A 12,246-nucleotide genomic window follows, 5' to 3' on the forward strand; every position below is an offset into this window, starting at 1 on the left:
CAATCTCGCTAAAAACTGAGAAAAAGCTGTTCCCAACTAAATTAGCTACCCTAATAAAATATACTTCCCCAACACATAAACATATTTTGTATTATTGTGAAAGTAATGATTACAAGGTAAAAACAATTCATACAATTTAAAGGACATTGTCTCATACTTTGCAAAAAAATAGCTTTACCTTGATTGAATACACAAAAATGAAAATAACAAACGGGGCTAAATTAACATTGTCAGAAAGTAACTAGTTTACCAGGCATAAAGCTCTCTCAGTTATGACTTCACTGACATGAATTCTTACCAGCATTAATCCTATAGCATTAAACAAACTGTGAAATAAAATTAAGGTTGCTGTCTAATCCTGAAGGTTTAAAATCTAATCTCTCAGCCAAAATGTGAATCAGTGTACACTAAACCCCAAAAGCCAAATTTCTAAAGCATGAGCCATTTTCTCTTCACCAGCACACAAACTTTCCAATGTGCACAATCACTATCAACAACACTAGAAATCACATCATAACAAGTCTGACAGTGCAGCGATTAAAAGATCAAACACTCCGACTAAAAATTTCTGATAGAAAAGGAAGACTGAGAACTCGAAGTGTTGCACAGCTGAAGTATTTTCTATTCATCTTTCTTAGCTATTGTCCATCTTAACAGAATCTTCATGGGCCTAGAGTGTAGAATATATATAAACATATAAAAAATACCTCTGAAACAAAACTACTCCAGCAATGTTAGAAAGTAAGCTAGAAAAATATCATAAGCTCTGTCAAATTGCTTAATTTATTAGCTCTAGATTGAAACAAAACTCAATTGGTGCACAAAAACGAGTATATTGTTAGCACTGAACACGGCTCTCGGCACTATTCATTGGATTGCCAGAAAAGCCATCAGCTAATACTCTTTACGAAGAGGAAGAAATTCTGATTAAAAAATTAATAGATTCCTCAGAATTTTATCTTCCGCAGAAATACAAATAAAGATCTCATCAGAAGATATTACAAGCCAAGTGAAAAATTTCACTTGAGAGACATTCAAACAAAATTAAGACAAACTGAATACATGAACTGGTTAATGCAGGGTATTATACTAAGAAGCATACACAGACATCTTTTCCTCAAAAACCTTTAAGAACATGTAAAAAGTCATGATTAGTGACTGTATCATTTTAAGACAGAAGCTAATTTATTTGTTGGTACCATCATGGAAGAAACATGCTTTTACATTCCAAGTTAGCAAATTCCACCAAAAAGCATTAAAAATGATTTTTCCCCTTAGTCACTAACATACATGACACAAAACAAGAAACAAAAAAAATCATAAACTTCCATTAATGGAAAATTAAGAATCTCTTAACTCTTCACTCCAATGCCTTCTACTAACAAAGTGTAGGAAAATATACCTGAAGCACCATCAGTCGATTACTTCTTTGGAGAAAGTAACAAGACTCTGAAATACAGAGTCATTTCTTGCAATGTAGGGACTAAACTTGAGTACCAGTGCAAGAAGGTGACTTAGTGTAGATCATATCATGTTTCTACAACACGTTGTACTGCCACAAAGATCCACCTGGCCTAAACCTAAATATTCACACTTGTATGTCAAAAGCAATCAAATGGCATTTGTTCAGCACTTTATCTAATGGGCTCAAAATTGCTTCCAGGATATTGTTTGCCATCCTACTAACACAAGGCTGGATTTAGAGAAGACCATGTAGGTTTTACTGAAGGAAAGCAATGCCACATGTGGTCTGCTTGTGGAGTAAGGAATCAAACATGATAATACTGCCACAGCTTAAGACATTGCAAATTAGCTGAACTGTATAATAGCCCCAGCAGTGTAATATAACTCAGCTTAGTTTAAAAAGTTCTTTTGCCCACAGGCGAAACAAATTCCCTCTCCTTTATCACAAGATAAGAAGTACGCACTTAGATTGCTGGGGCTGAGCAGATGTACAGTCAACTTGCTAAGCCCTAGTGGAGATCTAGGCAGTTCAGCTTCCCCAAGTTATGCAACAGAAGTTCAATACTTCAGAATAATTTTTTTTAATATCACAAAACATGTCATATTTTAACTACCTTCTTATACCAGAACACAAAACCCAACTTTTAAAGCCTGTTAAGCTGAAGCATCCATGTTCTTTGAATTTAAATTACTCCAACAGAGCAATAAACCAAGCATACAAAAAACCTCACATTTTTTGCTACAGCCAACGATCTCCTAGAAGTATTTGAGAATTTTCTGCATTTGGCCCTTTGAATTGTTCCTAAAGAAAGATTTGAATCAAAAGACTGAATTAATTCAGAACAACAAATCTAACTTCAAAGTAAGATCCTTTTTCAAAGGGGCTTTTGGAGGATGTTTTATATTTGGAATACTTAAATTTTCTGGCAAGTAGTCCTGGTTTAATACTGGGTAAGAGCAGGTTTTATTTCTCCTTCTTCACTCAACCTAGAAGGGATGGCAGATTTTATTTTAGGAACAGCTTTGAAAATAAAGAACTGGAAACAGCACAATTAAAACTTAGGCCTGAAGAAACCAAATCCACAGCTCTCAATAGTTATTTTCTAATCTACTTGAAGCATGGAAGGATGTTGAAGGAGACCTTCTGAACAAGTGTATGCCATAAACCTGTCTGTAAACCACAAGACTAAAGCCAAACTGCTTGCTAGATCTGTAACACATATGGGTCTCTTTCACCTTTAAAAGCTCAACAGGTAATGGGTTTCATAAGAACAGGCCAGTACACCTATGTGACATCCCTGCACCAAGCACATTTGGGGGTTGAGGTGGGTTCCTTTCATGCTTTTAATAATAAACAACTTAGACCGCTTTTTCTGTACCACAATTACAATTAAAATAATTACTTTCTAAAACCAGTAATGCATTATCTATGATATTTTATCGGAAAGGTTTTAATAAAGCTTAAAATCACAGTGAGCATTAAGTGTCACATTCCTCTCCTTTCTGTCCTGCCCTGCAGTAAGGAAACACCACAAAATTGCCAGAACAGTAGCATATTCTCATCATATTTTTAAATTTATACACAAAAATCCAGAATTATTTAATCTTTAAATGTCTTCCCACTTCCGTTTTCTAGGATGCACCATTTTGTGTATGGCAATCACTGTAGAAAACGAGAGCTTGCAAGACAGTGGGAATTTATATAGTTTTAAAATAATCACAGAATCATAGAATGGTTGGAATGGTCCTTAAAGATCAAGCAGTTACAACTCCCCTGCCATGGCTAGGGACACTTCCTACTAGACCAGGCTGCTTAAGGCCCCACCCAACCTGGCCCTGAACACTTCCAGGGAGGAGGCATCCACAACTTCCCTGGACAACCTGTTCCAGCGTCTCATCACACTCATCATGAAGAATTTCTTCCTAATGTCTAATCTAAATCTTCCCCCATTTAAAGCCATTCCCCCTTGTCCCATCGCTACATGCCCTTGTAAAAAGTCCCTCCCCGGCTTTCTTGTAGGCTGCCTTCAGGTACTGGAAGGCCACTAAAAGGTCTCCCCAGAGCCTTCTCTTCTCCAGGCTGAACAACCCCAACTCTCCCAGCCTGTATTCATAGCAGAGGTGCTCCAGCCCTCGCATCATCTTCACTGCCCTCCTCTAGACCTGTTCCAACAGCTCCATATCCTCCTTATGTTGGGGATTCCAGAACTGGACACAATACTCCGGGGGCGGGGGGGTCTCACGAGACCAAAGTAGAGGTGGACAATCACCTCCCTCAAGCCATTGGCCATGCTTCTTTTGATGCAGCTCAGGACACGGTTGGTTTTCTGGATTGCAAGCATGCATTGACAGCTCATGTCAAGCTTCTCATCAACCAGAACCCCCAAGTCCTTCTTTGCAGCGCTGCTCTCAATCAAATCGTCCCCCAGGCTTTATTGAAACTGCAGATTGCCCCAACCTAGGTGTAGGACCTTGCACTTGGCCTTGCTACAACATCATTAGGTTCACCACAAGCCCACTTCTCCAGCTTGCCCACGTCCCTCTGGATGACAATCAGCAGCAATTGAAGAAAGCATCCTCTTCTATGAGGATTTAAACCCTATAAAGCCCTACACAAAGCCGTTACACAGAAATAATGTTATGCCTTTGCTTATATGTACGAGTATTAATAGAGGAACTTTTGAAAGATTCACTATGGAATAGCAGAATAACAAAGAAACTGCTCAGCTAGATTTCAGAAGAAGTCAAGCAAAAGAATGTAACGAACCAAAGGAAAAAATAAGGAAATGGGCTCTATCTTAAATCAATCCCTTTTTTATAGAAGTCCTTTACTTTCCTACTCCAACACTCCTTGAAGTTTCTCCATCTATTTTCATTTCTCACTGACCTTACTAAATCCTTATGAACTTAATTCCTTAAACGACAACATTTGAGTAACTATTTGTGCAAATGCCCATGATGCTTCCCCCAGTAAATTTCCGTAAGTATCAGGTCTCAGTGAATAGTCAGTAAATATCAGTAGATTTCAAACCAGAATTAACAATGAGAAGAGCTCTCAAAGTACTTTGATTTCTCTGAGATTCACAGGCACAGGATGCTGGATAAAAACATCGGGTGTTAATAAGACCTCTGGCTGAAAGAAAGGATATGGCACAAATGCAATTCTTACCAGACCTTTGGGAATTCATACACACTGTGAGGTGAAAGGGGAATTACAGTTTCCATTGCTGCTTTGACCTTAGACATCAGAGAATCCACCTTTTAACATAAACTCATGGTATACCATGGTTTTAGTCCCAAAGTTTGTACAATGATTTGTTAAAGTGCACCTTTCAACAGCATTAACAGTACTTGAATCATAGAAAATAGCTTCTCACGTCACACATTTTCAAGGACACAAGATCCAACATTTAGTCTTTACATAATTATCTACTACTTGGGACTACTCTTACTGAGAAAGTAAAGGCAAAAGTTTCTGTCTTGCTGATATGTTTATGAAAAGAAGTATAACACAAAATTCTGAAATTTTATGCACACAGCCAAACATGCATGGAATGCACTGCCTTTAATTAATTATCACCAAGCATTTGATGGTAATGCATCTCTTGGATTTCACATCCTATGTAGTTCAGGATATTTACCTGGTGGGGGAATTAGAGGTGGAGCAGTACTGACAGTTGGAGGGGGTGGGAGGAAAGGAGGTGGTGGAAGGTGGGTAGGTGGAGCTCCTGGAGGGAAAAATGGAGGTGGCTTGGTAAAATTGTCTACTTCAGGATTAGATCGTTCTGAAAGAACCTGTAAAATATCAAACTACAGTTACAATTGCTATGTCAAAGGGTAGAAGATATGTTTCCTCACTCTCCAGTTACAACAGGAAAGTATTACTTATGCACCTAAAGAGTCACAGTCAGACAGCTTAAGCTCTGTCTGCATCCCTATGTATAGTTCAGTGTCCCATACTTGCTAAATATCTCTGAGGGTCTAAGAGTAGCCAAGAGGGAACAATAAACATAACATCTGAGAAGGAATATAAGCCATATGAACACGCTCCTCTCCAAATTCTCAGATTTACATGTAGAGGAAAATATTGCAAATATCAATATGAAAACCACAAAAAATCCCAAGACATCTAATTACTTAAACACTGCCAGAAAATCAGCTGAAAAACATATGGCGGTGTTTTTCATATAAGCATTACAGTCCACTATTATCTTCCTAATAATGATGATATAAAAATAATTAGTAAGTCAGCATGGTGATGCAGCTAGAGCACCAAGCCACCTTGATTCTTCTCCACAGGTAAGTCAGGAGAGAAAAAGTGTATTTAGTCACTTTCTTAAGATAATCCGAGCTCATAAAGATTAAAATCATGAAGACTGATCTCATAATTTATGGTAAAATAACACAATAAAATAATAATTAAAAAAGAACACTGTCAACTACTTATTCTGTCACAAATTATTTTAGAAGACTGCGCTTCTCAAACTGCATTTGAAGAGGCTTTCACTTTCAGCATTAGTGTCCGGCAGGAATAGGGGAGAACTGGATAGGCAGTCTAAATATTTATCTTTGTCACTTAGTAAACAAAGTGCTATCCCATGCAGATCAAGTAGAGCCAGTGCTGTCTGCTGGATGGCAAGTCTGCAATATTGCTTATTTCCTTTCAGTAAGCATACCAAAACATGTACCTTTTAAAATATATCTAATATTTCATCTTAATATACTTCAATTAACTGCCCTAACTTTCTTCCTGAACTTAAAGCTTCTTCTGTATTACTCAATTCACACAGATTGAAGTGTTTTAATGACAACTGACAGGGAAAGGAAAAATGTCTATTAGTCAAAGATAGTGTGTAAATCTGCAGTATAAAACCTGTATGTTGCTGTTTTCATTAGCACGCCGTCGTCCTTCCACCCTGCTGATAGTGATGGTCTGTCCAATTACATCTATTGTGCCAGTTAAGCGCCTGCAACAGAAGACAAACCAGAATCAACAAGCAAAACTAGAAAAAGAAAAGAAAAGAAAACAAACCAGAAAAATAAGAGAATGCAGTCTTACGGACTTCTCTCATTCCAAAAACCTCAAGTTCCTTCTCCTGTATAAAACATAACAGATTGTTTCTGAATAGCATTTAATGTGACAGATTTGCTGAAATATGTGTGTAAAACTAAACAATACAATGGTAAAGACTCCTGTGAGATGAAAGATGACTGTCTCCCCATTCTCCTTCCATCTGCTACAAGATAATAAATCTACACTTCTGATGCTGATAAATGGAAAAACAAAAAGCAATATTACAGTGAGATCACAAAAAAATCCCCGTAAGAAGGAAGTATATTAAACATCTTCTACAACAATCTAAAGGAAAATAGTTATAACTAATAACTAGAAAAAATTCTAAACCGCAAGAAACAGTACTGGAGGACTCCACGGAAGATCAAATAAAGGTAAGTTAGAAGGTAGAAATAAATGCAAGTCAACCCTACCACGCACACTATAGATACTGAATAAAATCAGCCACCATCCCTCTTGTTTCCAACTACACAGTTTTAATATCAAACAGAAAGCATATGAAACTAGTAAGCATTGCCTCTTAAATTAAACCTTGCGTTAAACTCAAAGGAATCTTAGACCAGACGTTCATACCTCTGTTCCTCAGTTTTCCAAATGCAAGCCATTTCTCTCAAACTACTCTAAAACATTTACATAGGTAAACGCTGTGTTCACCTCAATTAAAAAAAAGGGCAATACAGCAGCACAAGACTCATCTCAGTCTCCCTTACAACCCAAACAGGTAACAAGAACATAATGTAAATTAAGCACACCTACCTTCAAAGTAGTTAGTAACGGATTTTTAGAGAAAGTTGACAAGAAAAGCGACATATACATGTATTTTTTTTTCTTTCCCAGTTTCTCCCAAGTTAAAAATTTAGGACCTCTCAAGTAACTTTGCCATTGTGTTAAATAACCCTTGACTAACTCGAATTTGCATATCTCTTCTGAACATTCTTGTACATTTTGTCTCCAGTGATGAGATCGTTTCACCTACTTTCTGTCTAGGAACTGCATTTGGTGCCTACAGTGCTTTCGTTAAAAAAAAAATACATGAATTCCCTGTTCTCTGGCAGCATAGCACTCTTGGTACCTCTCTTATATCTCTTTTCAGTTGTCTCTTTCCCAACTTGAACTAGCCCATATCTCCTCTTACACAGAAATGACTCTGTAACTTTCATTATTTATTTTTACCTTTTTGAGGACTCCTCCTATTTTTAATATATCCTTCTTTGAATGACTTAAACAGAACCACAGATACTATTGAGCTCTAAGTGCATCACCGTTACATATACTATGATAGTGACTTCTCCCATTTTGTTCCCCACTGCTAACAACAACTACAACTGCATTTTTTAATTTTTGCTGATGAAATGGAACTGACATTTTGGGAAGTAGCAATAATAATTCCAGAGTCTCTTTCTCAATGGGTAACAGACAAATTACAGCCTATCACTACGAACACAGACAACTGGGTTTTTTTTTTTCCACACCACCCCACAACCCCTGCCAACATTTTCCTCATATATTTACAATTCTATATAGATTAACAATTTTCAGTAATAAAGCTAAATTGACTTTGAATCACCTGTACTATTAAGACAGAAGTACAGCAGTTGATTCTGCTAGAAAGGGCTACAGAGGCTTCCTTAGAGACATGTCTGTTAACCATTGTGAAAAATATTTTGTTAAATATAAATACATTAAAGATGCATACAACAAATCTGTATCATTCTATAATACTATGAATTCTATAATACTATGAATTAATCATCTTTCCTTTTAATTCTGTATACAAATCCTTATTCTTCTTCCTTCAGGCTACAGAAGCAAGCTGTTGAGGTCTCCATACCAAAGAACTATCAGAGGAAAACTTCATAATCATCTTTGGATAAGGTGGCTAATGTCCTAGCCAGCAGTTTGGACAGCTCTTCTCTCCTTTCCTCCATGAGTTTGGCATGAAGGCAGATTTCCAAGTCCCTGTCAAACTGACTTCAGTATTATTGCCCACAATTAAAGGCATAAGCAAATATAGGAGCAATATCAGCAGTGAGATAAAAAATTTTCTATTTCTATTTACTTGTCCTCATTAAGTCCTGGATAAAGGGTCAATGTGAATTATGAAATCTATTATTCATTCCATAAATGAAACTGCAACCCTAAACAAAATGTTTGTTATGCTAGAGAGATCTCTCTTCAGTGTCTGAAGGCTATTTTTTCAAATTTTCACACTTGAATAACAGAGTATATTTTCCTTATAACTCCGGAGAAAAACTGCTGCCTCCTTTAAACAGATAGGGATTGGAAAAAAGATTGAGAACTGGTCTTTGAGCTTAAACTGGCATAAAAGAACAGAAACAAAAAATAAGTAATTGTGATTCTTAATAATAAAAAAGTAATTAATCTTAAATAACATTACCCCAAAGTTCCATTAATAAATCTTTTTTCTCCTCAAGTTTTTCACTTATTAAGTTGTGTAACAGCAAGCTGCTGTATTTCTGCAAACAAGGTGGATGTTAGCCTCGGTCTGCTGAAAAAAATACAGCACTAATAACCACACACATCTAAACTTCTCCCTCAATTTAAATTTTTTCTTCAAATGTATTTTAAAATTCCGAGATGCAAGTCAGATAGGAAGTAGAAAATATATTGTTCCTACCTATAATCATATTTCTCAGAGTCACTACAGGGACAATTATTAGTCAGTGCCATTTGTCTCACTCTTTAATAGTAAGGTCAGATGTTTTATGGATACTCAGCCTCCTGAGCCAGAAGACAAGAAGACAGGGAGAGAGAGCAGAACAAAGCTTCAATTATCCAAGAGGAAATGGTTAAGAGACCTGCTGGGCCAGTTAGACATTCACAAGTCTATGGGACTGGATGGGATCCACCTGAGGGTACAAAGGGAGCCAGCAGAGGTGCTCACCAAAACCCTTCCCATCACCTACAATCAGTCCTGGATAACTGGGGAAGTTCCATTTGATTGAGGCAAATGTTACACCCATCTACAAGAAGGGTGGGAGGGAAGATCCAGGGAAAGGACTGGCCTGTCTGCCAGTCTGACCCTGGTGTCAGGAAAGATCATGGAGTAGGTCATCTTGAGTACTATCACAGCACGCAAGGCAATCAGGTGATTAGGCCCAGTCAACATGGGTTTATCAAAGGTAGGTCCTGCCAAACAAACCTGATCCCATTTTATGAAAAGGTTTCCCACTTAGTGGACAAGGGAATGGCTGTGGATATAGGATACCTGGACTTCAGTAAAGCCTTTGACATAATTTTCTCAGTGTTCTGTTTGAGAAACTGGCTGCCACTGGTCTGGACAGGCATACCCTCTGCTGGGTAAAAAACTGGCTGGATGGCAAGGACCAAAGAGTGGTGGTGAATGGAGTTAAATCCAGCTGGAGGCTGGTCACAGATGATGTTCCCCAGGTATCAGTGTTGGGTCCAGTTCTGTTCAATATCTTTATTGATGATCCAGATGAGAAGATTGAAAGTACCCTTAGTAAGTTTGCAGATAACACTAAGCTGGGAAGAAGTGTTGACCTGCTCAGCGGTAGAGAGGCTCTACAGAGGGATCTGGACATGCTGGATCGATGGGCTGAGACCAACAGTATGAGATTCAACAAAGCCAACTGCTGAGTCCTGCACTTGGGACACAACCACCTCATATAGGCTTGGGGAAGAGTAGCCAGAAAGCTGCCTGGCATAAAAGGACCTGGGTGTTGGTTGACAGCTGGATGAACATGAGCCAGCAATGTGCTCAGGTGGCCAAAAAGGCAAATGGCATTTTGGCCTGTATCAGAAACAATGTGGCTAGCAGGACCAGGGATGTGACTGTACCCCTGTACACACCTCTAATACTGTGTCCAGTTCTGGGCCCCTCACTACAAGAAGGAAATTGAGGTCCTGGAGCATGTCCAGAGAAGGGCAACAAAGCTAGTGAAGGAGCTGTCTACAACTACCTGAAAGAAGGTTGTAGAAAGGTGGATGTTGGTCTCTTCTCCCAAGTGACAGGCAATAGGACAAGAGGAAATGGCCTGAAGTTGCACCAAGGGAGGTTAAGATTAGGTATCAGGAAAAATTTCTTCACAGGAGGGGTTATCAGGCACTGGAACAGGCTGCCCAGGGAGGTGGTTAAGTCACCATCCCTGGAGTTATTTAAAAGACGGGTAGATGAAGTGCTCAGGGGTATGGTTTAGTAGTGGACAGATACGGTTGGACTCGATCTCAGAAGTCTTTTCCAACCATGTGATCCTATGATTTTATTTCAACTCTCCCTCACCCATCCTCTGTATCTGCTTAACAAGGTTCATGATGATTTTTTTGCAATGATTAAAACCTCACAATTCGTGACTCAAATTAATTAGAATAAGCTAGCTGTGTCAGACCTTTCTTCACCTATTCAGGAAATTATTTAGCCCACTTTCAGAACAGCTTTAATACTGGGCAATATGCGTATTTCTTTCTAACCTCGTGTTTCACTCTCAGGATAGACTGCCTTCACACGTACTTACAGGAAAACAGAGTGCTCTTGTAAAGTAAAGATAAGCTTCACGTGGGCCCCTTATTTCTAATTATTTCAGAGAATCCATGTCTTGGTGCCACATTCTAAAAGAAATTAATACTAATCTGAAGTAGGAAAAAGGTGAGATTTTTCTATGGGCACATTAAGAGCCAAATACAGCAAGGCTGCAATCTCACTTTCTTAGGGATGCTGACAAACATGTCAAAAAGCCTTCACACAGGATGCCACCTGCATCCTCACCAAAAGAGTTCAAAGACCTTGCGCCCAATTTCTGGCCCAGATCAATTATTTTCTTGTCCTTTCCATACTTTCACAAAGTGATAAAGCTACAGAAAAACTCAGTAAGACTTAGCTATCTCTCTTAAATTTTTTCGAAAAGGTGCATTTTATTTAGAAAAAGCCTTAACGCTGCATTTCAACTTTCAGTGGTTTCCAGTGATTTCAGTTCACAATGCCTAGCAAGTTATTCCAGTCCATACTGGAGATAATGTGCAAATGTAACACACCAAAGTTTCCAATCCATTAAGCTTATGCCTATTAGAAGTTGCTCCTACCATAAAACTCCTAATTCCCATGTGTGTACTTATACAGTTACAAGAGGTATCTTTAAGACCCAAAGAGCATCTGAAATTGTGGCCATGTAGCTGTCAATTGCAACTTTATATTTTTAAACTTGGCAAAGCAGAATAAAAAGGATACACTGAGAGCAAAGATGTGATTGTACTCCATTGGATAGAAACACTAAAATTTAAAGCATAATCAAGCTCTGAAAATCCTCAATAAGTCAACCACAGGGGAACATACTGGAAGTAAAGAAGGATTCCAGGCGCCAGACTAGAAAATTATATGACAAGGATCTGAATGTCATTACTAAAATCTAGTATCCATGACAATGGGAAACCACTATTTTGAGGACAGGAAGAATCTAAAGTTTAGTGAACTTCCCAGCTTGCAGCCCCAGAACAAATGAAACCCAGATTATAGAGAATTTATAACTTTACTATTCTTATGCAGACAGAACAAAACCTACCTGCCCTGCAGCCCATGGTTGACTTCTAAGAAAGATTAAAAATCATCATTCATTTAGGTCAACTCCATTAGAAAATGGGGTATAAAACTACGTTGCTAACGGTTGAGGGAAAATAAGTTATACCTGTGTCACACCTGTAATAGAAGCCATAGGAAAGAAAACTGGCAATAG

The 12,246-nt window shown here is 38.2% G+C and overlaps 1 protein-coding gene across 9 annotated transcripts in view; it reads right to left on the reverse strand.

The window, feature by feature from the left end:
- The window catches only part of FIP1L1 (factor interacting with PAPOLA and CPSF1), a 49,256-nt gene that overhangs the window by 16,722 nt on the left and 20,288 nt on the right, over positions 1–12,246 (reverse strand). For all 9 annotated transcript variants that reach the window (XM_069856060.1, XM_069856056.1, XM_069856053.1 and 6 more), the window contains 2 exons: positions 6,338–6,431; positions 5,106–5,259 (listed from right to left, as the gene is read on the reverse strand). In XM_069856060.1, coding sequence (XP_069712161.1) covers positions 5,106–5,259; positions 6,338–6,431 — 248 coding nt within the window. The remainder of the gene's footprint in view (positions 1–5,105; positions 5,260–6,337; positions 6,432–12,246) is intronic.

Source organism: Phaenicophaeus curvirostris, chromosome 4 (genome assembly GCF_032191515.1).
Source record: "Phaenicophaeus curvirostris isolate KB17595 chromosome 4, BPBGC_Pcur_1.0, whole genome shotgun sequence".
In the NCBI taxonomy this organism is placed as follows: Eukaryota; Metazoa; Chordata; class Aves; order Cuculiformes; family Cuculidae; genus Phaenicophaeus; species Phaenicophaeus curvirostris.